Source organism: Indicator indicator, chromosome 31 (assembly GCF_027791375.1).
Source record: "Indicator indicator isolate 239-I01 chromosome 31, UM_Iind_1.1, whole genome shotgun sequence".
NCBI classification, from domain to species: Eukaryota; Metazoa; Chordata; class Aves; order Piciformes; family Indicatoridae; genus Indicator; species Indicator indicator.
The window spans coordinates 11,842,798-11,869,300 of NC_072040.1; the positions used below are offsets into that span (position 1 = coordinate 11,842,798).

The following is a 26,503-nucleotide window of genomic DNA, read 5'->3' on the forward strand; positions in this document are numbered from 1 at the left end:
GCAAAGGACATAGCTGTCACTTACTTGCATGTCACCTGTCCTCACTACTACACTGATCCACAGGCCTTGGGTGCATGAGGGCTATGGACAGCCAGGTTCATGGACAGGCCTTGGTGGATGAGGGCTTGTTGTAGTTTAAGCTTTTCCTGGAGTCCTGATTTAGAGAAGGACAAGAAACTCAGTAAGTTTCTTGTATTATGCCTTTATTACAGTGCTGTACCCAAGTAGGATCTCTCCAAAAGACCTGTGTACCCAAAGGGATTTTAGTACACACTTACCTAGTCCATGCTTCTTATCTATTCAGAAATCTATCAATGTAAAAATGACAGAGGGGTGTTAAGGTTTACATAGGCAGTCTTGGTTCCTCCTGTCTATACAAAGGTTATCTATCTAAGAATGACAGGGGTATGTTGATGTTTCACAGACAGTCCTGGTTCTTCCTATCTATACAAAGGTTATCTATCTAAGAGCAACAGGGATGGCAGTATTTTATAGGAAGTCCTGGTTTCTGTTTGTTTTGTTTTCCTCCTTTTCTTCAATCAGTCCAAAAGCCTCTCCTCTCCCTTTGTTCCTGGTAGGGTAAAAGCAAATTAGGCAGGAGAAAAGATAGGTAAAAATCATAAAGGAAACGGTCTGGAATTGGTTTGGAAGTAAAAAGGTAAGTTTAACAACAACAACAAAAAAAAAATATATAGCAAAGTTATAAGGAAAAGGGTAAATAGAAAAATATACAAACCCAGGCCCAGCTGGCATTGGATTCCCTTGATGTAAATGTGGATTCTCGTTGGATGCAGTTCTTAGAAGTGTGGAGGCAGCATGGAGGCAAGCCACATGGTAACTGCAGGAGGGCAGCAGATGTGTCTGTCCAGCAGGCAAAGCAGGGGAAAGAGAGAGACCCAAGGCAAATGGCTTCCCTTAAACAGGCCTTGCTGGACAGGAAGGGGCAGTGGAATAAACTTTGACCAGGGCATCCCTCCCCCTGGGAGGGGGAAAACCCAAATCTCTCTCTGCCCACCTGGGGGCTGGGCTCTTTTCAGCCCCCCTCCAGGGATTGGTGTAACCTGACACAGGGCTATGGACAGCCTGCTCCCTGTACAGGCCTTGGTGGATGAGGGTTATGGGCAGGCAGCTGCATGGGCTGCAGAGCCTGTTCCATAAAAAACAAGACAACAAAACCCACCCCACAGGTTTTTGTCTTTTGAGCAGGGTTCCCTCCTCCAAATATGTGGGATTTCTGAAACTCCAAACTACATCATGGAGGGTGAAGCAGTCACAAGGCAAAATCTGTGATGGATGAATAATAAATATAAATTACTGTGGCAATGAGAGTAAGAGAATGGAAAAAAATACTTAATAGAATGTAGAATAGTCAGAGTGAGAGTCCCCTGGATGTGGTATTATCAACGTACCTTGTACTGGAAAGCTGTGGAATGTCTGAAAGCTTAGACAGATGTCCAAGCTGCAGTCAGGAGAAAACACCATGGCAGTCATTTTCCAAAGGGTCTTTCCATAAATTACTTTTATTTCTCATTAAATGAGCACAGAGTCCTCACCATATTAATAACAGATATGTTTATTATTACATATCCATCAGTGCGGCTTTCAGACCACTTGAAACATGCAAATCATCCTAAGGACGAACGTTTTCCAGTGCTTCTTTATTTAATACACAACTGCAAAGCCATTATAAATTACTGAGGAGGTATTTGGTTAAGAACAAAATAAAATAAACCCACACTGCCCATCCCTTGAGTGCATTCCTGCTATGAAGCACGAGCCTGACAGCGTGCCCTCTGACTCCTCAGTGCCCTCTGACTCCTCAGTGCCCTCCGACTCCTCAGTCGCCCGCAGCTGCTGCCTTCTCTGCTTGCTTCTCTTTCTGCCCTGCCCACACAGCTCTTGGCTGGTGAACCTGGATCGGTCTTTCTTTGTAAGAGGAATTCCCATTCCCAGATTGTACTTAATTTAGAAGATCCATCGAGCATCTACAATACTTCAACCAACTAGCACTCAGTGAGCCCCACTGGCTGGCAATAGCTTTGCAGAGGTCTGCTTTGTTTAGGTTTAGATTTCTGCCTTTCTGGCCGTGGCAATAACACAGTGATCTCAAGTTAAGGCACTAAAAGGACAATGTAACGCCCAGCACAAGTGTTGTAGGAATAATTTACAGTTCAAACAGTGCATATATTACTTAAATGGTTGTTAACTTAAGGGACTTCAAATCACAAGGCAACCCATGATACAGTGACAGGAATGATGTACCCCGGAATGTACTGCCAAACTCGGTGGTTCTTTTGTACTGTTAGTTTCTAATGCCTCTAAGAGTGAAATAATTCAGTATGGCTTGGCAAAAACTGCACAGATTAAAGGCAAGTTCTTGATTCCCCCCTTCAGAAACTGCTGAATCAGTGTTCTGTAAAGCACGATGCAAACCCTGTAACACTTGGATCCGGTCCGCGGTGGGCGGTGAGCATTAAGGCTGTTAGGAACTCTGCGGTGAAGGCACTGAAGTTCAAGTGATAAGGCTTCATTTTTAAGCTAGTTCTGCAGTCTTCAAGAGTACAACTTTGAGTCTTGAAAGCAAAATGCAGTCCTTCTCCTTGAGAACCCTTCCTCCTCTCCTCCATTCCATATGCTCATCTTGACATAAATATCCCCTGGCAGGGGGAGCAGCCCTGTCCTTGCACCGCTAGGAAGGAAGTTGGCTGGATGTCACCGTGGCTGACTGGCTTTTTTTGATTTTTTTTTTTGTTTTAATCCAAAAAGGCAGCACCTTTTTTATACACCTAGCTAAGCTTTATTTGCTTTAACTTGCATTACATAGTAATAATTAATCTACTCTACCTGTAGGCAAACCTGCAATTAAACACCCTGGGCGTGCGTCTGTGCCAAAGCGAGGAGGAGCCAGGAATAGCGATCGGAACCCTGCAGCTCTGGTAGCTGGGTTGGGAGGGACAACGTCTGTACTGCTCCCTCTGGGCAGGAGCAGCCCTCCTGGGACTGCACTGGATCCCACTGCACTGTACACGTGGTTAGCTGCAACAAAAGGAGAGAGACAATTACTGAAGGAGAAATGAGCTGCAGAACACAGCTGCAGCTTTGCCAGGAGCTCTGCAGAAGGCAAAGCACCTTTGCAGGGGACATGGTACAGTATAAGGGGTCACAGATTGCCTTGGGGTGGAAGGGACCCTCCAAGGGCATCTTGTCTAACCTTCCTGCAGACAGCAGGGACACCTCCAACTAGAGCAGGCTGCCCAGAGCCACGTCAAGTCTGATCTTGAATGTCTCCAAGGACAGGGCCTCAACCACATCCATAGGTAACCTGTGCCAGTACTTCACCACTCTCATGATGAAGAATTTCCTCCTAATATCCTACCTAAATCTCCTCTGCTCCAGTTTCAAACCATTGCCTCTTGTCCTATCACCACAAGTCCCACCCCAGCCTTCCCATAGGTCCCCTTCAAGATACTGAGGTCTCCCTGGAACCTTCTCCAGGCTGAACAGCCCCAACTCTCTCAGCCTGTCCCACAGGGGAGGTTCTCCAGCCCTAGATTCATCTTGGTGGTCTCCTCTGGACCTGCTCCATCAGGTTCATGTCTCTCTTGTGTTAGGAGCCCCATAGCTGGACACAGCACTGCAAAGCAGAGTGACAGAATCACCTCTCTCTTTTTGATGCCTCTTTGGATGCAGCCCAGGCTGCCACTGGCCTTCTGGGCTGCAGGTGTCCATTGCTAGGCTCATGTCCAGCTTCTCATCCACCAGCACCCCGAAGTCCTTTTCTGCAGGGCTGCTTTCTATCTCATCAGCCCCAGCCTGGACTGATACTGAGGACTTCTGAACCTAGGTGCAGGACTTTGCAGTTTGCCTTACTGAACCTCAGAGAGCAGACAGATGATCATACAGCTGCAGTTTTACCAGCAAACCATTGAAAGCAAACAGTCCTGGGTGCATTCATGGCAAATAAAAGGTGACCTTCTTCCCCTAGCAGCACAAACAGAGGTCAAGAACATGCACATGCAGCTGGCAGAGCTGATCTGACACACAGGACTTCTGGTTGTCTGGGGTTTGTTTGGTTTTTGTTTGTTTTAATCATGCATTAACTTCATCTGGTGCTCAAGTCCAAGTATTTTCAAATAAAACACCTCAAGGTGCTGATACAGGGGCAGGATCAGCACACTGTAAGCTGTGCAGTATAATTCTAGCTCCAGAAGCAGTACTGTGGGTGCTGGCATCATGAAGTTCATCAGAAAATCACACTAGTGCCTGGCTGTTCAAGTGAGGAATAGAACTTCAGATGAACCTGCACATGAAGCTCCTTTAAATGGCTCTGATACTCCTCCTCCAGAAGTCAATGGAAGGCTGCCTACCAACTGCAAAGAAAGGTGGATCAGACCCACATGAAAGCACTAAGATGCCCTCAAGCCTGTATTGAAGTCTGTATCCATCCAACAAGACAGTTCCTGCCTGCTCACATGGCAGGACTCCAGCACTGAGATAAGCTCTGCTCTGCTGCATGCCAATAGAACCAGCTGCAGATCCTTACTGAGAGCTAAACACCTCCATCCCATAAAACCATCACTGCTGCCCTCACTCCCACTCCTAGGGAAAGAGGTCAGGATGAGAGCTGCAAGGTGCAGTGAATTCACTGTTTCCTAAAAGGAAAAGGCTCTGCTGCCCCCCCACACTTCATGACCTCCCTGACCCCAGGGGAGCAGCCTCCTCCTTCTCCCTGAGCAATGCAACCTCACATCACGGCTCAGGTACAGTCCTGCCTCTGGAACTGCCAGCAGCAAGCTGAGGCTGTGCTTAGTGCCTATGAGCCTGGCTGCTCTCCCAGATGCTCTAGAAAGGCTGCATGCTCTCAGCTGCTGCTGACAGTTTCTTTTGATTCCCTTCTTCCAACTCCGATGCATTGATCACTACCTCTGACATAACACTGCCCACAACATCACTGAGCTTTTATACGGACAGCTTTGTGCTCAAGGACTAATGTCCTTGGAGAAGATTACCCTGAGGGCTTTCACCCCAGTCACTGCTCTCTCTGCACTGGGATCACTTCTGCTTCAGTGTTAATGGTGGGGGTGACAACCAGCACCCTTTGCATCTTGCCTACGTTTCCCCTACCCTCCCCAGATGGAGGATGCTCATCATGCACCCAGTGGCTCGTTACATGAGAAGGTTGCTTTCAGTGCACTGTGTTCAAGGAATGTTTGTAGGATGTTTATTTTGGTAGCCCTGCCAACTAGGAGGACTCTTCCCTATTAAGACTATTTCCTGCCAACCCCACTGGTCACTTTGGGGAAGAAAACCTGCACACAGCATGAGAAACTAATGCAGGGTGAAAACGAGCTGCTTGCAGTTACCTAGCATCAAAATGTGCATTTCAAATCTTGCCCTGGTTAATGTGTAGGGTCACAAACAGCTTACAAAAACAGCTGGGAGTGGAGGAGATGGGGAATGAGCAGAGTATGAGAGTATGAGGGGAATGAGTACTGCAGCTGCCTCGCACCAGAGGACCTGGCATGAAGACTGAGAACCCCTCAGTTTCGGGCATCTCCCCTATCTGCAGAAGACTTCTGTCCTACCCAAGCTCTCTGAGTCAATCCATGAATGGCTACAGCCCTGCAGCTCAATGCCATTGCTAGTACATCTGCTAAGCCTGGCCTTTGAACAGCAAACAATGCAACCAGCTCCCTCAGGGGCACTGCCAGCCAGGCACTCTCCTCTCTGCAGGACCCTTCCAAATCCAACCCCCCAGCAAATTTACCACAGAAACAAGAGAATTGTCTGTGCCTTCCTTCAGGATTTCAGCAGAGCTTTAGACCAACAGCTCAGCAGCCATCACTATGGAATTGTTTTGCAGTTTCTCCTTCAGCAGGGTTTATGAGCAGAGTTTTTTTAGGTTAACAACAGCTGTGGCTTTTCTGGTTCACTTCTCACCTAGCTTTTCCAGAAGTATTTTTAACAACTTTTCGGAATGACTGATTTGCTGAGGATCTTGTAGACAGAGTCCTGGGAGAAGCACGAACAAAAGTAGATGGTGGTGTCTTGGGGATCTTCTTTACTAAATGAGTCACCCACTTCTTCTGTTCATCTTGACAGGAGGCCAGTAACAGCATATCTCTTGCTGAAGTCACATCGTAGCTCACTGCAAGGGAAAGAAAGAAGAGGATTCAGAGGAAGCTGAGACTTGTTCCCAGAACAAGAACTGTGACAGGCCAGGTGTGGCCCTGCAAAGGCACTGCAAGGGCACCTGTGTGCATGCACCGGAGGACAGGGAGCAGCAATCACCAGTACAGTTTCTCTCAGTATTTGTCACTCTGCATTAAGATTCTTGAGTCTAACATTAGCATGGACCAGGGTTGCCCAGGGAGGTGGTTGAGGCTCTATCCCTGGAGATATTCAAGGTGAGGTTGGACAGGGCTCTGGGCAACCTGGTCTAGTGGAGGATGTCCCTGCTGACTGCAGGGGATCCCTTCCAACCCAGACCATTCTATGGTTCTATGACTTGAGGAATGATAAAACAACAAATTGCAGTCTTATTAGCTGGGACGTTGTGTGGCTGCCTTAGAGCACATGTCCACTTTGGAGGAGCACAGGGAGGAAACCTTCCCCCTAGACCCCAGAGTGGCTGAAGAACCACTCTTCAAGTTCTCAGCAGAGCTTGGTGATGTGGGCCCTGTATGGTCCCTAATGTGGACCATGTGTAAGAGAGAATGCTCTGGGAACCAAAGAGCTGACCAGGATTTGGGCCTCTGGGCCCTCAGCAGAGCCACACCAGCCCCAGCAGCAAAGGGCTCCCTGCAGAGCTTGCCACAGCTGCCTGTTCACAAGCAGCACTAACAGTGCAGCACTTTAATGGCACCCTCCATCACCTACAAGGGGGAAACTGGAGACAGAAACATTTGACACTGAAGTGCTTCTCTTTGCCTCCTGTAGCTCAGCAGCTCTGGCCACCTGACACAGAGACCATAGCAGAGCACCCCAGGCTACCTTTGCAGGGTGCAATCAGCTCCTCCTTCTTATCCAGGTGGTCTCTGTGGCACTTCACGTGGCACCTTCGGCATTCCAGGGCAGCAGGGGGCTTGAAGACATGCCAGAGAGGTTTGGCACAGGCCTCACAGTTGGCTGGGAAGTGGTACAGTGTTGGAATGAACTCATGGCCTTTGTGATTGATGAAATTGGTCTTCTCTGCTGGCTGCACTGCTTCCACCTCCAGGTCCTTCCTGCACTCCCCCTCGTTAGCGTAGAGGATCTGCAAAGGAACGCTGCTGTCTTACTGCTGAGCACTATAGGTCATGCACCTGACAAGGGAGCTGGCACAGTCTTTTCCAGAGTTAAACAGCAATGAGAACACATTTCTTTTTACCTGGAATATTTTGGGGATCTCCTCTGTTTCAGCTCTGTACACATCTCCTTGAGTCACGGGGCGGACGTGGAACAGCTTACTAGAGGAGCAGAAACAGGAATCAGAGCTGCCAGAGGTTATGTGTGCCTCAAAAACATCACAGTGCTCTGCAGTTCTTACAAATCTTGTTCATGCAAGCAGGATGAGGAAAAAATTCTTTGCTGCAAGAGTGGTCAGGGATTGGAAGATGCTGCCCAGGGATGTGTTCCAGAAAGGTGTGGCCATGGCACCTGGGGACATGGTTTGGTGGCCATGGTGGTCTTAGGTTGATGGTTGGACTGGATGACCTTAAAGAACTTGTCCAGCCAAACCCCCCCCACCAGGGGGGACCAAAACAGTTCATAGCATGGAAAGAGTTGTCTTAGGATGGGTTCAATTTAACTGGGGAAGACTAGATCAGGGATACCTGATCTAGTGGGAAGTGTCCCTGCCCATGGCAGGGGGGTTGGAACTGGATGATCCTTGTGGTCCCTTCCAACCCTGATAACTCTATGATTCTATGACTTTCAAATCCTTCCTCAGAACACTGGGAAGTCTAACAGATTATTGCTAGAAAAGCTTTGGGATTACCCTGGAGGTAACCACATGAAGCACAGCATTACTCACTGTTGTTCTGCACTAAGTCATCAGCTGACACACTATCAGAGTCAGAACATCCCAAAGGCAGGCTGGGGCACCAGCTCTTGAAAATGCTGTTAAAATTGGAATGAGCATCACCCTATACTGGATCAAGACTGGAAGTACAACTTTCTCAACATCTTGTTTTCAACAGCTGCTGCAGATGTTTATGACAAGACAGTAAGAAAGTAACTCAAAGAGAAAATAACTCTCCTCCTGGTTATGAGCAGTTGGCAGCCTAAGCACTTCCCAACTTGGAGATTCCTTCCAGACCACTCTGTTTGCCACTCACTGACAGTCCTGCTCATGAACTTCCAAACCTTTTTTCAATTCCTGCTCTCTAAGGTCCCATCATGTTGGTCAGCTGTTCAAGCACCACACTCAGCCATCTATCAGCAGTGGGCTTCAGTGATACCTGACACAACTTTCTTTGTGTGTAACCAATGCTAAGGGATCACCTTCATTTTGTTACTCTAAACAGAAACCACCTGGAAAAGTCAGAAATGCTTTGGGCTTGATCAACACTCCAGGAGAGCTTACAGCAACCTTCCAGTATCTAAAGAATCATAGAATCACAGAATTGTTAGGGTTGGAAGAGACCTCAAGGCTCAGCCAGTTCCAACCCCCTGCCATGGGCAGGGACACCTCACACCACAGCAGGTTGCTCACAGCCACATCCAGCCTGGCTGCAAAAACCTCCAGGGGTGAGGCTTCCACCACCTCCCTGGGCAACCTGTGCCAGTCTCTCACCACCCTCATGGGGAAGAATTTCTTCCTAACATCCAATCTGAATCTCCCCACTTCTATTTTTGCTCCATGCCCTCCAGTCCTATCATTCCCTGACACCTAAAAAGTCCCTCCCCAGCTTTCCTTGTAGCCCCCTTCAGATACTGGAAGGCCCTACAGGAAAGACTTGGAGGGACTCTTAACAATGTAGTGACAGGATGAGGGGGAATGGCTTCAAACTGGAAGAGGAGAGATTTAGATTACATATAAGGAAGAAGTTCTCCACTCAGAGGGTGGTGAGGCACTGAAACAGGATGCCCAGAGAGGCTGTGAATGCCTCCCTTCCGGGAGTGTTGAAAGCCATGCTGGATGGGGCTCTGAGCAACCTGGGCTAGTAGGAGGTGTCACTGCCTATGGCATGGGGTTGGAACCAGCTGGTCTTTAAGGTCCCTTCCAACCCAAGCCAGTCTGTGATTCCAGCACTGATGCTCTTTCAGACAGCAACAAAAAGGTATGAAGCAGAGGATGAGCCCTAAAAACAGACAGGCAGTTTCCTACCTATCCCTCAGCTAGCATGGTCTGCTTTAGAAAGCAGCTGGTGAAAGCAAGTCAAGGAAACAGTCACTGCACTGAGTCATAGGGAGAGGCAAACTATGGAGGTTCCATTGCCTCTGAGCCTGAGCAGTGACTACCAGCAGTGCCACACTACTGTGTACTCCACTTTTCCTCCAGACGCCAGCAATAGCAGGACAAAAAAAAGGTGGTGTCTCCTGTCAACAGCACCCTGAAAGGCATGTCCAAAGTAGAATGGGAAATCACACATCATTTATGGAATTCTGCTTGTAAGCTTGCAGATCTGGGATCAGTTATTCCACACAGTGCTCCTTTGCTAATCTCAGAGCCACTTTACTTACTCTATATCTAGTACCATAGATGGATTAGACTGGTCCTTGTCCTTCTCATCATTGTAGAACAGAATCTTCTTGCTGCTCACCACAACGTACTGGGGAACGAAAGGGTAAATACAGGTCAGAATGGCATTTTCAAAGCAGAATTTATCCTGCTCTCCTGCCACCTGCACACACAGAGCATGAGCAAATGAAGTTTGTTAAACCAACGTTAGAAGAGATGCAAATCGTGGTGCAGGCAGCTGGGCAAGGCTGCAGCTGCAGTGCCTCCAGGAACAGGGAGAACCAGCTCCAGAGAGACAGAGGCACATCAACAGGGTGGCAGATGGACGACTATCATACAGGTCCTGAGAACATGACCTCCAAGCCAAGGCCTTAAAGCAGCAATTGCTCTGCTAATGAACTTTGTAATGGACTCTGTGTTGAGCAATCATTGTTTATTTAGTGATGTGTAGCATTGTTTATGTAGTGCTAAGTAATACTTGTTCTATTTTATATTGGGAAAGTGATAACCCAACAAGTAACACACAGGCCTTACCCGACTGCAAATTGCTCATCACTCCAATATCCTACAGAAATTCTGTCCATTGACAACAGGGTGGAGTGTGGGGGAGAGCCCCAGAACCCCCATTTGCTTTGCCCCTCCCCCATAGAGGTTTGAATGGGCAAATGCAGAATGAGGCGAAAGGAGCCGGTAGGGCTGGGGCTGCACATGGAGCTTAGCCCCATGCCAAGGGAGATTCCTGCACTGTGAATCCCGCCCTGGGTTCTAACGGGCTGAGTGATTCCAGCTCAGTATCTATGCCAAGGGACACAACTGTCTGGTGAGTTAATAACTCAGAGTGATCTGAGAATGGGAGCGCTGCTCCAAGATTGCTGCTCCGTGACTGATGCTCTGAGATTGCTGCTCCAAGATTGCTGCTCCAAGATTGCTGCTCCGAGATTGCTGCTCCGTGACTGATGCTCTGAGATTGCTGCTCCGTGACTGATGCTCTGAGATTGCTACTCCAAGATTGCTGCTCCAAGATTGCTGCTCTGAGATTGCTGCTCCGAGATTGCTGCTCCGTGACTGATGCTGCGAGATTGCTGCTCTGTGATTGCTGCTCTGTTATTGCTGCTCTGAGATTGCTGCTCCAAGATTGCTGCTCCGAGATTGCTGCTCCGTGACTGATGCTGCGAGATTGCTGCTCTGTGATTGCTGCTCTGTTATTGCTGCTCTGAGATTGCTGCTCCAAGATTGCTGCTCCGAGATTGCTGCTCCGTGACTGATGCTCTGAGATTGCTACTCCAAGATTGCTGCTCCAAGATTGCTGCTCTGTTATTGCTGCTCTGAGATTGCTGCTCCAAGATTGCTGCTCCAAGATTGCTGCTCCGTGACTGATGCTCTGAGATTGCTACTCCAAGATTGCTGCTCCAAGATTGCTGCTCCGAGATTGCTGCTCTGAGATTCCTGCTTCGTGATTGCTGCTCCATGACTGATGCTCCATGATTGCTGCTCTGAGATTCCTGCTTCGTGATTGCTGCTCTGAGATTGCTGGTCCGAGACTGCTGCTCCATGATTGCTGCTCCATGATTGCTGCTCCGTGACTGATGCTCCAAGATTGCTGCTCCATGATTGCTGCTCTGAGATTGCTGCTCCGTGATTGGCTGCTCCAAGATTGGTGCTCCCAGATTGCTGCTCCGAGATTGCTGCTCCATGACTGATGCTCTAAGATTGCTGCTCCATGATTCCTGCTCTGAGATTGCTGCTCCGTGACTGCTGCTCCAGGACTGCTGCTCTAGGATTGCTGCTCCATGATTGCTGCTCCCAGTGCTGCCAGCCTGCAGTGCCCGCAGGAAGCCATTTCCCTTGGGTTAGTGCCACGGCACTTTGTGGATCATTTTGCACTTTCTGGAAGCTGTTTCCCGGACTTCAAATCCGTAGGAAGTTCCCTGCCCTCATGGCACTGGCTATAGCTCCTAAACTTCCTGGGCTCCGGCTGGCCGTTTATGAGTGGGGAAAAGCAGTCTGCTGGGCTTGGTCCTTTCCAACTTTTCTGAACTTTCTAAATTGTTTGTAGTTATTAATAATCCCCTACAGTAGTGCTAATTCCACCACCCACCGCCTGAACCTGTACATAGATTTTGTATATATTTTGGGGCAGGATGTGCCACACAGGACAATAAAAATGACAGTTTCCTAACTCCTGCCTCCTATTCATCATTAATAACTGTGAGAGTTGAGGAAGAAAGGAAAAGCAATCATTAATCTGTACCTGTTTCTTCCAGCCGTGCCGCTTTATGTTGCCTTTGTTTGGTACTGAAAGCCAGCCTTCCAGTCTGGATTCTGGGTAAATAAAAAGCATATTACATGACTTTACTCATTTGTAATAGTAAAGGAGGAGAGCACAAAAGCAGACTAGAAAAGAAGATGTGCTGCATGCAGCAATAGGCAACTGCCTGTTCAGCAAAGCAGGCTAAAAAGCACAGCTAAAGCAAGGGAAGCTGTAAGCATCTCCTGCATGCTTCAAGGCAAGCTAACGTTGGATTATAGTCACTGCAAAGTAAAGTGAAGCTCTTTGCCTTGCTGTCAGCATCTAACACTGGATGTAAATAGTCCACAAAGAGTCAGACAGGAAGGACTGCTTTGAAAATTTGTTACAGCTTTAATGTAGAGAAATTTATCAACATCATTCCACATTCAGGGGGGCTCTATGGAAATACTCAGCAGGAAGATGCAGCCAGAAAAATAAACCAGATCCACATTTTCCAAGGGGAACAGCAGCTGGGGAATGCACAAGAGCAAGCAATGCTTCAGGTGTGACCCATTACTCACAGAAGATAAGCATAGGAGATAAGTAAGGAATGCAGGAGGAATCAGCTAGATATAAGGAATAAGAGACAAGGGCTTTATTCACATTTTCAGTGTATAGTTTTCCACACAGTAACCTAATAACCTAGTTTCCTACCACAAATCTACTGAAGTCAGTCAACAGCAATACAAAGAGTCACAAAAAAATTAGCATCCTGCCTAATATAAATAATGGATTTTTTAACCAATTAACTGCTCCTGGGGTTGGATAGACAGTGTTTTAGATCATGAAGCAGTGAGAAGCTATTGTGAATCCATCCATCTGAAATGGCAAGGGGAAAAGTGTCAGAGCTGTGTACATGTGAGAATGAGCAATCAAAATCTCACTCCTTGATTAGAGATTTATCACAGAACCACAGAATGTTAAGGGCTGGAAGGGACCTCAAAAGATCATCCAGTCTAACCCCCCTGCCAGAGCAGGGGCACCCAAGGAAGATCACACAGAACACATCCAGGCAGGTTTTGAATATCTCCAGAGAGGGAGACTCCACAAAGCCCCTGGGCAGCCTGCTCCAGTCACCCTCAGAGGGAAAAAAATTCTTCCTCATGCTTCCATAGAACAGGAGGAAGCCTCAGCTTCCACCACAGCCTCTTGTGCTGGCATTGGGCATCACCCAGCAGAGCCTGGCTCCAGCCTCTGGGCACTCCCCCTGCACATCTTTATCAACAGCAATGAGGTCACCTCTCAGGCTCCTCCTCTCCAAGCTACAGAGCCCTCAGCTCCCTCAGGCTCTCCTCATGAGGAAGATGTTTCACTGCCTTCATCATTTTTGTGGCTCTTGCTGGACTCTTTCAAGCAGTTCTCTGAGGCCCTTCTTGACTTGAAGGGCCCAGAACTGGACACAATATTCCAGATGTGGCCTCAGCAGGGCAGAGTAGAGGAGCAGGAGAACCTCTCTGACCTACTGACCACAGCCCTTCTAATCCACCCCAGGATGCCCTTGGCCTTCTTGGCCACCAGAGCTCATTGCTGGCTCATGGTCAACCTCCCACCCACCAGGACCCCCAGGGCCTTTTCCCTTCACTGCTCTCCAACAGGTCAGCCCCAACCTATCCTGCTCCATGGGGTTGTTCTTTCCCAGGTGCAAGACTCTACCCTTGCCTTTATTTCACATTTGTGAACGTTGCCATTAAAAAAAACCCACAACAAAACAAAACAGATTGTAAAAAGGTCATTTGTAGAACAAAGTGTGAGAGTACAGAAATGCAGCCAGCAGTTTGCATCCTTTACAAGGGACTTAACTGGCACCACCAAAAACTTCAAAAATATTAACTTACAATTTGCTGAAATATTCACAGAATCACAGAATCAATAAGGTTGGAAAAGACCTCAAGGATCATCAGAGTCCAACCTGTCACCCAAGACCTCATGACTACTAAACCATGTCACCAAGTGCCACATCCAATCCCCTCTTGAACACCTCCAGGGATGGTGACTCTACCACCTCCCTGGGCAGCACATTCCAATGGCTATGAATTCTCTCCATAAAGAACTTTCTCCTCACTTCGAGTCTAAACCTCCCCTGGCACAGCTTGAGACTGTGTCCTCTTGTTCTGCTGCTGATGGCCTGGGAGAAGAGACCAACCCCCTCCTGGCTACAACCTCCCTTCAGGTAGTTGTAGACAGCAATGAGCCTCCTCTTCTCCAGGCTAAACAATCCCACAATTCTCCACAAATATTGATGGCAGAAGGAGCTACCAGTCCTTCCTATCCTCCAGGGATCACTGTGTGGGAGGTGTAGCCCAGCAAGCTCTGAAAATACAAGCAGAGGTGAGATGTTGTCCATACACTTTGTGATTTGAAATGACACCCAGACTGACAGCCCAGCCTTGGTCAAGGCATTAAGGCCAGGCAGAAAAATAAAGAATCACTTCCTAAGAGTTGTCCACACACAACAGCTTCAAAATACTGAGGCATCCCTGAGCTACTGATGTTCTAACTGGAGGACAGACCTGTTCACTGAACGCACTCCAGCAAGAAACCTTCCTGAAAAGATAAAGGACATTTGGATTTCCCTGCCTCTCATGTCTGCATAAGAACTGTGCAGACCCCTCCCCAATTCTTGATATTTATAGAGTCACAGAATGGTTTGGGCAGGGACACCTCCACCAGCCCAGCTTGCTCAAGGCCTCATCCAGCCTGGCCTTGTACACCTCCAGGGAGGGGACATCCACAGCCTCCCTGGGCAACCTGTGCCAGTGTCTCACCACCCTCACTGCAAAGAATTTCTTCCTCATCTCCAGTCTCAATCTCCCCTCTCCCAGCTCAAAGCCATTGTCCTCATCCTGGCACTCCCAGCCCTTGTCCAAAGTCCCTCCCCAGCTCTCCTGGAGCCCCTTTAGGTACTGCAAGGCTGCTCTGAGGTCTCCCCAGAGCCTTCTTTTCTCCAGCCTGAACAGCTCCAACTCTCTCAGCCTGTCCCCATAGAGGAGGTTCTCCAGCCCTCTCATCATCTTGGTGGCCTCCTCTGGACTCTCTCCAGCAGCTCCAGGTCCTTCTTGTGCTGGGGGCACCAGAACTGGAGGCAGTGCTGCAGGTGGGGTCTGAGCAGAGCAGAGCAGAGGGGCAGAATCCCCTCCCTGTGCTGCTGCTCTCCCTGCTCTGGATGCAGCTCAGCTCACAGCTGGCTCTGGGCTGCCAGGGACCATTGCTGGCTCCTGGGGACTTTGTCACCAACTGATACCACCCTCACTGTAAACAATTTCTTCCTAATCTCCACTCTAAATGTATCCTCCTCAAGCTTCAATCCATGCCCCCATGTCCTACCACTACAAGGCCCTTGTAAAAGGTCCCTTTCTGGCTTTCTTGTAGGCCTCTTCAGGTACTGGAAGGTAGTTTTGGAGAAGGAAACTTAATTACTTCACGCCTGCAGGCATCCCACAGAGTGCTTTCCCTCTTCTGAGTACTTTGATTAATTTTTACACCAAGAAAGGCTCTTTTCAGTTTTAGAACTTGTCCACTGCCAAGCCAAGTGACTCCCTGCTGCTGAAGGACACAGTGGGGATGACTGCTGTTCCAGAGGCAATTGTGGCATCTGGAAACCTGCACGTTTCTGAAGATGCAGAAGGGACTATGCTGCTTATAGGGACAGCATGAGAAAGAGTTTTGCTGAGTTCACTTCCATTTCAGCATTTCAAAAGCACTAGGAGGTGGATGAGTCACTACCAATGCAGGGGCTGACACTCTTCTGTTTCCTCACCAGCTGCTTCCAGCAGCAAAGTGCTTGCGTGAGATGTTCTCTGAGCTGTGAATCATGTCCTGCCGTTGAGAAGAAGAGTTTCTGCAAGTGCTCCTTGTGAAGGAAGCTAAGGTTTGTCTGGGACCAGATGTACTCTTGAAAGGGCAGAGGAGCCCTTTCATTCCAGCCTCGCCACAAAGGTGTGTCTCCAGGGATGTTTACAGTGCCTCCTCACTGCCCTTGCCAGAGTCAGCTGGCACAATTGCAAATGCTCACCTGGCCATTTCACAAAGATTTCAGCCACAAGCATAAAACCTGAGTGCTCTGTTTAAGTAATTAGGAAAATATGGGCTACCTGGACTATGAGAAAGAATCTTCCATTCCTGATTTTAAAAACAGGTTCAAAACTGACAGGCCTGACAACTGCCCTGCACTTTGGAAAGAATCCCAGAAATTACATTTCATATTTCCAAACCAGAAAATCCAAAATAAGCCTCAAAAATATCTGATAGCTAGCTGGACTTGAACAGAATATGGAGGAACAATTCCATGAAGGCTACAGACCTTTTAATTGCCTCCAAATATATATAAAGAAATGGATTTGCATTCTGAAAATCTTTATGGTTAGCATTCCTATTGCCAGGATTCCTTCTCATTCAGCATGATTATTCTGAGTCCTAACAGTAAATCTTCAGAAAAACCACACAAGCCAACCATGGCTGCACTGATCTGAGACTTCTTGCTTTAGAGCTCAGTAACACAGGAGCCTTCACGAGCAGCAGATGATCACTTTGCAATGCTCAAGAATTCCTACTCCTCAGACTCCTCTGGAGTAACCAAACCCCTGGATACACTACCTTGCTCCAGCTTTCAAGTCCATCCTTCCCATTAAATTGTTTCCTTCTTCAGCCCATAAGGTCATACAGATCTCACCCAGCATTGCTGACTGGATCTTGCTTTGAGGTTTATCCAGGTGATGGCTGCTTTCAGCTACTTCAGAAAGTCATTTCTGTGCCCCATACTCAAAACCTCCACCTGCTGGCTTACATGGTCCAGATGCATTATTCTATCCTATCTCTGCAAAGCAGGAGCTGGGACACATGCTGTAAAACAGTGCTGCAGTTAAGCTGCAGGACAGCTCAACTGCTTCAACTACCTTGTCAAGCAGATGGAAAGAGTTCATTCTCAACAGGCTTTGGGCTGGAAAAGGACAGATTTAGACTGGAGATGAGGAAGAAATTTTTTAGAGTGAGGGTGGTGAGACTGACACAGGTTGCCCAGGGAAGCTGTGGCTGCCTCCTCCTCGGAGGTGTTCAAGGCCAGGCTGGATGAGGCCTTGAGCAAGCTGGGCTGGTGGGAGGTGTCCCTGCCCATGGCAGGGGGTTGGAACTGGATGATCTTTAAGGTCCCTTCCAACCCAAACCATTCTCTGATTCTATGACTCCAGGTTAAGTGCCCTATAACAGCTGGGAACCCCCTGCTGAAGTTCCTGATGATGTTTTGTCTCCACAAAGAAGAATTTTCTTTACAGTCACTTCCCACGTGCAGCCAGGAGGAAGAGGCACAGCAAGGGAATCAATAAAAACTAAATATTTCAGCTGCTTCAGCAAGGACTCTGTCAGCACTGGACACATCAAATGAGACATGAGCTGTTACCTGAACAGAATCAGGAGGCAGAGTTCCAAACTCTTGACCACATTACCATCTTTCCCATCTGCTGAAGCAAAAGCCTTAGCATATCCTGGATTGGCCCAAGGAGCCAATCCCTACCTTGGGAGGGCAGAAGTTGCCCTGGGAGCTACCAGAACTTGAGGGGCATTTAGCTCATCAACAGACAGAAACACTCCCAAGTGAGATGCAGCGCTAAGGAGGAACAATCTCCACAACTTCTCTGTATCTTGCTCCAACACAGGACATCTTTCCTTATTTTTTGGAGTATTAGAGTATTCATTTTGGTGTTCTCTTGACTTTATCTTCTGGCCCTAACATTTTACAAAATGCTTTTCCTGTAAACTCTGAATTCTCTTCCTGTAGTCTCAACTTCCTGATCAGACAAGATGCTACCCCACAGCCTGAACCACCCTGCTGTGCAGGACAGAGGAAATGCCTGAGAACCAGGGGTGCCTCTAGAATCCTGCCACCATCACTGCAACCCTATTTTGTACCAAGGTTTTTCTCAGAGCCTGCTCACCATCACACCTGAGCCTGGAACTGTTCTTTTATGCTTGTTTCCATTATTCTGTGTTTCCTTTCCCTTTCTCATGTGGCAGGAAGTCTACAGAAGCCATGCTGTAACTACTCCTTGAGTAATTCTACTGTTTATTTGCCTGAAATATTTGTAAGGACTGTCTTTGCCTTAGGAGCAGATGCATCACCAAGAGAATCCCATTGACTACTCATCAGAGCCACCTCTTAATAAGATGCTAATCAAGGTGCTCTGTAGGAATGTCCACGTGTGGGCTACAGAACTGATGGGAATCACAAAATGGTTTGGATTGGAATGGACTTTTGGGCTCATCCAGTTCCCACCCCCTGCCATGGGCAGGGACACCTCCCACCAGCCCAGCTTGCTCAAGGCCTCATCCAGCCTGGCCTGGAACATCTCCAGAGAGGAGGCAGCCACAGCCTCCCTGGGCAACCTGTGCCAGTGTCTCACCACCCTCACTGCAAAGAATTTCTTCCTCATCTCCAGCCTCAATCTCCCCTCTCCCAGCTCAAAGCCACTGTCCCTCATCCTGGCACTCCCAGCCCTTATCAAAAGCCCCTTTCCAGCTCTCCTGGAGACTTCACACAGCCACAGTCCAGCAGCTGCACTGCTGTGTCACCTCCTGTTTTGCAGAAAAATAACTGAGTAAGTTCCTCTGTGTGGCCTGGGGTATTTCTACTTTGAATGCTGCCTTTTGTCATCCCTCTTTATAATGCTAATGGCCTCTACTTGGCTCTTCCACAAAACTGAAAGCTGACAATACTAGTGTCACTTAATCTCTTTTAATTACCTAAATTGCTGCTTCTTTAGACTCTGACAAAAACTCTTGGACTCTTGGAGGGAAGGAAAGGGAAAGGGAAGGGGAAAGGGAAAGGGAAAGGGAAAGGGAAAGGGAAAGGGAAAGGGAAAGGGAAAGGGAAAGGGAAAGGGAAAGGGAAAGGGAAAGGGAAAGGGAAAGGGAAAGGGAAAGGGAAAGGGAAAGGGAAAGGGAAAGGGAAAGGGAAAGGGAAAGGGAAAGGGAAAGGGAAAGGGAAAGGGAAAGGGAAAGGGAAAGGGAAAGGGAAAGGGAGGGAAGGGAAGGGAAGGGAAGGGAAGGGAAGGGAAGGGAAGGGAAGGGAAGGGAAGGGAAGGGAAGGGAAGGGAAGGGAAGGGAAGGGAAGGGAAGGGAAGGGAAGGGAAGGGAAGGGAAGGGAAGGGAAGGGAAGGGAAGGGAAGGGAAGGGAAGGGAAGGGAAGGGAAGGGAAGGGAAGGGAAGGGAAGGGAAGGGAAGGGAAGGGAAGGGAAGGGAAGGGAAGGGAAGGGAAGGGAAGGGAAGGAAAGGAAAGGAAAGGAAAGGAAAGGAAAGGAAAGGAAAGGAAAGGAAAGGAAAGGAAAGGAAAGGAAAGGAAAGGAAAGGAAAGGAAAGGAAAGGAAAGGAAAGGAAAGGAAAGGAAAGGAAAGGAAAGGAAAGGAAAGGAAAGGAAAGGAAAGGAAAGGAAAGGAAAGGAAAGGAAAGGAAAGGAAAGGAAAGGAAAGGAAAGGAAGGAAAAACACAGAAATTAAAGACTAATAAAATAGTTAGAGAGGTCTTAAGTATAGAAGATGTAGACCAGAGGAACTTCCACTAATTATGATGTTCTAAATCCCAATGGAAAAGTCCCAGCTGACTTGAAAAGATCCTGCACATGCTGAAGCTCCTGCCCCAAAGCTGAAGGGGCAGGTCACAGAGCTGCAAGCCCTGACACAGGTCTCTTTCAGAGACTGAAAATCACAGATTCACAGAATGAGAGGGGTTGGAAGGGACCTCTGCAGATCTAGTCCAAGGCCCCTGCCAAAGCAGGGATCACCTAGAGAAGGTTGCACAGGATGGCATCCAGATGGGTTTTGAGTGACTCTGGGAAGCCTGTTCCAGGGCTCTGCCACCTTCAAAGTAAAGAAGTTCCTCCTCATGTTTAGATGGAACTTCCTATGCTCAAATCTGAGCCCATCACCTCTTGTCCTGTCACTGGGCACCACTGAAGTAGCCTGTAAGCATTCCTAAGATTCCTATCTCAGTCTTCTCCAGGCTAAAAAAGCCCCAAGTCCCTCAGCCCTTCTTCATAAAAGAGATGTTCCAGGCCCCTAATCACCTTCACACCCCTTTGCTCTATCCTCTCAAGCAGTTCCCTAGCCTTCTTGAACTGGGGAGCCCAGTACTTCAGATATAGCCTCACCAGGGCAGAGTAGAGGGGGAGTAGAACCCCCCTCAACCTGCTTGTCACACTCCTCTTGACACCTCTCAGGATGCCACAAAGGCACATTGCTGGCTCGTGGCCACCCTGTTGTCCACCAGGACCCCTAAGTCTTTACCCACAGAGCTGCTTTCCAGCAGGTCAGCCCCCAGCTTGCACTGACCCATGGGGTTATTCCTCCCTAGGTGCAGGATCCTACACTTGCCCAGTTGAACTTCATGAGGTTACTCTCTCTCCAGCAATCCAGCCTGACCTTAATGAGGCAGCCACAGAAAGAGCTTACACCTACAGACTTCCCAAGGGCTAAGAGGCACCAGGGTCACACTAAGATACCACTGCCCTTAAGAAGAAAACAGGGAAGAGAAGGAGGATGTCCAGATGAAGACACTGGCTGCCTCAGCCATGCTGCTGAAAATGGCTGAGGTGAGGAAGTTCCAAATGACCCTTTTTCTGTAGGATAAATCCAGTCTGGTTTCTTGTAGAAAAATTCAAACTCCCAATTTACAGCAGTTCAGAAGCATTCAATAAAAACCAATGAACTGCAGTGTTTTAGGAGACACTCTCAAACATAAGGCTGGATCCCAAAGGTCCTTTGAGGGAAGGAAACAACCCTTCTGATTTCAGTTAATTGCAGTACTAATTCTCAGTGTATTGAAGAGAAAAAAATTCTGAGCATTGACAATTCAGAAGTGGCAGTGGGAGCTACTAGCAGGTGACAGCTAAGTAAACAAATATGTTTCTTCCTCAATCAGGGTGTCAGGGAGTGACAGGACTGGGGGGAATGGAGCAAAAGTAGAGGTGGGGAGATTCAGATTAGATGTTAGGAAGAAATTCTTCCCCATGAGGGTGGTGAGACACTGGCACAGGTTGCTCAGGGAGGTGGTGGACGCCTCATCCCTGGAGGTTTTTGCAGCCAGGCTGGAGGTGGCTGTGAGCAACCTGCTGTGGTGTGAGGTGTCCCTGCAGGGGGCCTAGAACCGGATGATTCTTGAGGTCCCTTTCAACCCTAAACATTCTATGATTCTATGATTTTGTAACTACATAAACCCAAACACTAGGTCTAGGAACCTACCTGTAGTTTCACTCCCTCTAAGACCCCTGGCAAAATCTAGAATGTGGCAATCTGAGCAGCAGGACATCAACAGGAAAAGAGAAGCTATAATGCTTGGATCTGAAGGCTTAAGGTACCCAAAAGCATATTCCTATTTTCCTATGTTTTAATACATTTTTTAGCATAAAATCAGACTGTAAAACTTTAAGACAAGAATGCAAGGCAAGCAATTAGTGAGAACTTCCACCAGGAATTATAAAGATTGCTTAACTACACCCAAAACCCCTATGTCCAACAAGGAAATTCAGTAGTTTATCACCACCAGACATTTTTTCTTGTATCTGGATACAAAAGGAGATCCTGCAGAAGTACTGCTGGCACTGGGGCAGGGGAAGTCACCAAGCAGTGTACTGCAGGGCTTCAGGTGAGTGTCTGGCACTGCCACCCCATGGCAATGGCTAACTACCTGCTGCTGTTTGCTCCTGTTTGCACCTGCTCAGAGCACCAGGCAGCCAGCAATGCATTCTGGGACTCCCTGCCATTATTTTTCACACTTATCCCAAGGTGCTAGGTGACTGTGAGTGAGAACAGACCAGAGCAGGGCAATCTTGCACTCAAGATGTAAGTCACAGTCATGGTGTTCTGCAGGTGCTGGCTTCGTGTGCTACTCACTGGCACTGCACATTGTGTTCACTGTACTCAAGCAACAGCACATGGAAAGAGCCTTTCTGTGAAAGTAGATAATAATGCCAAGCCATACAGCAGGAGTGATGTGAGAAGAAACCAAGGCTTCAATATGTAAAGGCTTAAATTTATATAAAGCTGTGAAATAAATTTTAAAAAACAAACCAAACCACAAAAAAATCCAAACTCCCCAAACAACAAAAAAACCAAACCAAGCCACAAAAAACCCCAACTAACCAGAAAACCCCAAACAACAACAAAAAACCCCAAACAAAAACCAAACAGAAAAAACTCCTAAACAACCAAAAGACCCAAATCAAACCAACCAAACAAAAAAACCAAAACCCAAACAACAAAAAACAAACCCCAAATACATAACCCCCCAAATAACAAGAAAAACCACAAATACAAAAACCAAAAACCAAACACAAAAATACCCTCAAACAACACAAAAAAACCAAAAACCAAACACAACCACCCCCCAAACAACAAAAACAGCAAATACAAAAAAATCCCAAGCAAAAAAACCCAAACAAAAAACAAACATAAAACCTCCAAGTAACAAATATCCCAAACAAGAACCAAGCTCAAAAATAACCAAACAAAAACTACAAAACCCCCAAAACCAAACACAAAAACCCCAAACAATAAAAACCAAAAGCCAAACACAAAACCCCCAAACAAAAAAACAAAACCAAAAAAAACACTAAAAACCCCAAACAGCAACAAAAAACCCAACCAAAAAACCAAACACAACCCCCCAAAACAACAAAAAAACCCCCAACCAAAAAACAAACACAAAAATCGCCAACCAACCAACACCACCAACCCAACCAAGCCAACAAACGGAACAGCAAAAAAACAGAAAACAAACCAAGAAACCCGACCACAAAATTCACCATCCCAAACCCAGCCCTAAGTGGCTGTGTGATGCAGAGAGAGACAGAGCAGATTGTCCAAGGCTCAACCTTGTTTGCAGGAAGCCCTTTCCCAGCGCTGTCCCTGCCCAAGACGCAGCAGCCCCAGGGGCAGCTCCCTCACCTGGCAGGTTCCCGTCGGTCTCATCGGCCTGCAGGCTGGCCACACTGCTGGAATCCATTCCTTGCTGCAGGTCCAAGATCTTCCTTCGCAGCTGCTCTATGTCGCTCTCTTTGCTATCCAGCTGCATCTGGAGCTCATTCCTGTATGTTGACTCCTCTGCCAGTTGCTGTAGTTACAGACACAGGCACAGTTACTGTGGCACCAACACTATGGCAGCGAAGCATTTTGAAAACAAAACTCAAGCCTGTGTTTGTGTTTGTCTCTCTAGATATTTCTGATAGCATTAGCAGTAATCAGTGAAGCAGAAGGCTTTGCTCAGCCCCAGGAACAAAGTTAAAGATCACCAATCCAGCAATGCCATCAGGCACAGCACAGCACACACACGTTGCCAGCTGGTTTGAGGAGCAGCCCAGCCAGCAGCCACACTGCACAGCGTGCTACAGAGGACCCAGGGTTTAGTCTCTGTAACAGATCTGTAACTTCCATGGTCAGCCACTTTGAAAGGGAAAAGCACACAATCACAGCATGGTAGGGCTTGCAAAGGACCTCTGGAGATCATCGAGGCCAACCTAGAAAAGGTCACACAGGACCATGTCCAGGTGGGTTTGGAATGTCTCCAGAGATAGAGACTCCAGCACCTCTCTGGGCAGCCTGCTCCAGGGCTCCAGCACCCTTCAATTAAAGAAGTTTCTCCTCTTGCTTAGATGGAACTTCTGATGTTCCAGTTTATGGCCAGTACGCATTGTTCATTCACTGGGCACCACTGACAAAGCCTGGCCCCACCCTCCTGGCACCATCCTTTAAGTATTGATCAGCATTGATGAGATCCCCCTCTGTCTGTTCTCTTCCAGACCAAAAGGCCCCAGATCTCTCAGTCTCTCCTCATCAGGGAGATGTTCTGGTCCATTAATGCCCATGGATGAGAACAAAGACTTGTCAGGTTCTCTGCCTCACTACATTTCTGTAGCCTAGAAGATCTGAAACCGAGCTGGTTGTGTTTCCCAGCAGGCTAGGAGTCACACATTTGTCCTGAGGAGAGAATTCCAGAGTGTGGCAAGGAATTAAGACTCTCTTACTGCTTGCATTTCATTGAGCTCCTTTTGGTACTTCACTACCATCTGATTGAATTTCTCTTTTTCTTGATTAAGCTCCAACTGGAGCTTTCTGTTTTCTTTCTCTTTCTTCCTCAGATCTTGCATGTTAGCTTTCTTCCTGTCTATTTTGAAGTCCTTCCGATTCATTATCTCAGCCAGTTTATTGACAGCCTGTTAAGAGAAGGGAGAATCAGGAGAAAAGTCTCTCTGCAGGCATGCTCCACACATAACTTGTCAGATCCTCTGGTTAGAGGATTTGATTTAAAACCCTTTTTACCAGCAGAAATGGCCCCTACAACAGAAGTGATACTGGAAAGCACCCAGCATCCAGAGTTATGTTTCCAGCTTTCAGTATCAACAACGCATGTTACACAGCACGGTCAACAAAAATTCAGTCCCCAAGGAACTGGGAGATAGCTGCACACAAAACAAACTGAAATCAGATCTGCCAAGTAACCACTGCTGTTAAAAGACATCAAGTGTTCTACCTGGGTCTTCAGAGTCCTTTCAGTGTTAATGCTCTTCTCATAATGCATCCTAATGTTATTGATTTCCTCCTCCTTTTTCATTTTGTATTCTGTTGAAATAAAATTCAAATTGAAGGACTTCAGAACAAGGCAAATAGTTCTAAGCTTAATCACTTCTACAATTGCACAACATTTTTTTCCCTCCATTTTCCTTTTGTGTCACTTAATGAGCAGGACACAGTTTGCAGTGATAGTGGTCACCAATTCAATGCTGCTATAATCACAGCGAGCTAGCAGAAGGCTGTAGCAGAACACCACCAAGATGAAATACTGAAGGTAACAAATGTAGTTTTGTTTCCTGGGTGATGACTAAATTTGTTGCTCCACTTCCTTTGTGCCTGCACTACTCAAAATGTTTCTGTAGTACCAAAGCTTACTCCCAGTACTGACACAGAGGAAGGCTGACAGGACCAGACTCACGTTCGGTACAGATTCTCACAGCAGGCACAAAGAGAACATGGGGACAAGGCTTTCTTGCAATCAGGAATGACAGCTAGGTTCCCCCTCACCCCTCTCACACAGCAGTTACTCCTCTAGCACACCTGCAGCCTGATTTGCTGCCCAAGTCTCATATATTTCACACAGAAGGGTTTCTCTGCCAACACCACAAACAATTAAATTTTCAAGCACTTAGAAGTAATAACCTCTATAAACCCAAACCCGCTGCAAACTGCCTGCTCACCCAATCCCTGCTGTGACACAAATGCAGAACTAAGGGAAAATGCTGAGCCATGCCTGGAGAAGAGGAGGCTCAGCAGAGACCTTATTGATATCTACAACTACCTGAAGGGAGATTGTAGCCAGGTGGGGGTTGGTCTCTTCTCCCAGGCAAAAGTGACAGAGAGGCCAGAGGAGAGGACACAGTCTGAAGCTGTGCAGGGGAGGTTTGGGCTGATGCTAGGATGAAATTCTTCCCAGAAAGAGAGATTGGCCATTGGGATGTGCTGCCCAGGGAGGTGGCGGAGTCACCATCCCTGGAGGTGTTTAAAATAAGACTGGATGAGGAACTTAGTGCCATGGTTTGGTTGATTGGATGGTGTTGGGTGATAGGCTGGACTTGATGATCTCAAAGGTCTTTTCCAGCCTGGTTAATTCTGTGATTCTGTGATCCCTGCCTACAGTGAAAGAGTTCAGAAACCCAGTCTGGCTTGGGTGGGAAGGGACATTCAGAGGTCATCCAGCCCAACCCCACTGCAGTCAGCAGGGACATCTTCAAGTGCAGTGGATTCTTCAGAGCCCTGCCCAGTGTGAATCTGAACACTTCCAGGGATGGGGCACCTCCCACCTCTCTGGGCAACCTGGGCCAGTGTCTCAGCACCCTGAGTGTAAAAAATTACATCTAGAGAAATCTCCCCTCATCCCATGTCCTGTCACAACAGACCCTGATAAAAGTTTGTCCCTAACTTTCTTATCAGCCTCTTTTAGTAATGAAAGGCCACCAGAAGGTCTCCCTGGAGCCTTCTCCTCCAGGCTGAACAGTCCCAGCTCTCTCAGCTTGGCCTTACAGGACAGCTGCTCTGGCCCTTGGATCAATTTGTAGCTTCTTCTCTAGACCTGCTCCAACAGGTTCATGTCCTTCTTGTGCCGCACAAAACGCTCCAGGCGAAATCTCAGCAGCAGCCTTATAGCTGCCCAGCAGAAAAGGACCTGGGGGTGCTGGCTGGCAGCAGCTGAAGATGAGCCAGGGTGTGCCCAGGTGGCCAAGAAGGCAACCAGCAGCCTGGCCTGGATCAGCAATGGTGTGGCCAGCAGGTGTAGGGAAGTGACTGAGCACTGGGGAGGCCACAGCTTGAGTGCTGCATTCAGTTTTGGGCCCTCGCTCCCAGAAGCACATTGAGGAGCTGGAGCAGGTCCAGAGAAGGGCAACAAAGCTGGGGAAGGGTCTGGAGAACAGGGCTGGGGAGGAGCAGCTGAGGGAGCTGGGGGTGTTTAGTGTGGAGAAGAGGCTGAGGGGAGACCTCATTGCTCTGTACAGCTCCCTGAGAGGAGACTGCAGTCAT

At 47.8% G+C, this 26,503-nt stretch overlaps 1 protein-coding gene across 1 annotated transcript in view; it reads right to left on the reverse strand.

Moving 5' to 3' along the window:
• Positions 1 to 1,601: 1,601 nt before the first annotated feature.
• ROCK1 (Rho associated coiled-coil containing protein kinase 1) overlaps positions 1,602 to 26,503 on the reverse strand; it is a 109,587-nt gene continuing 84,685 nt past the window's right edge. The window contains exons 25-33 of the mRNA XM_054394762.1: positions 24,465 to 24,553; positions 23,959 to 24,147; positions 22,883 to 23,048; positions 11,916 to 11,986; positions 9,667 to 9,755; positions 7,370 to 7,448; positions 6,994 to 7,255; positions 5,941 to 6,148; positions 1,602 to 3,036 (exon numbers count right to left, since the gene is read on the reverse strand). Coding sequence (XP_054250737.1) covers positions 3,033 to 3,036; positions 5,941 to 6,148; positions 6,994 to 7,255; positions 7,370 to 7,448; positions 9,667 to 9,755; positions 11,916 to 11,986; positions 22,883 to 23,048; positions 23,959 to 24,147; positions 24,465 to 24,553 — 1,157 coding nt within the window. The 3' untranslated portion in view covers positions 1,602 to 3,032. The remainder of the gene's footprint in view (positions 3,037 to 5,940; positions 6,149 to 6,993; positions 7,256 to 7,369; positions 7,449 to 9,666; positions 9,756 to 11,915; positions 11,987 to 22,882; positions 23,049 to 23,958; positions 24,148 to 24,464; positions 24,554 to 26,503) is intronic.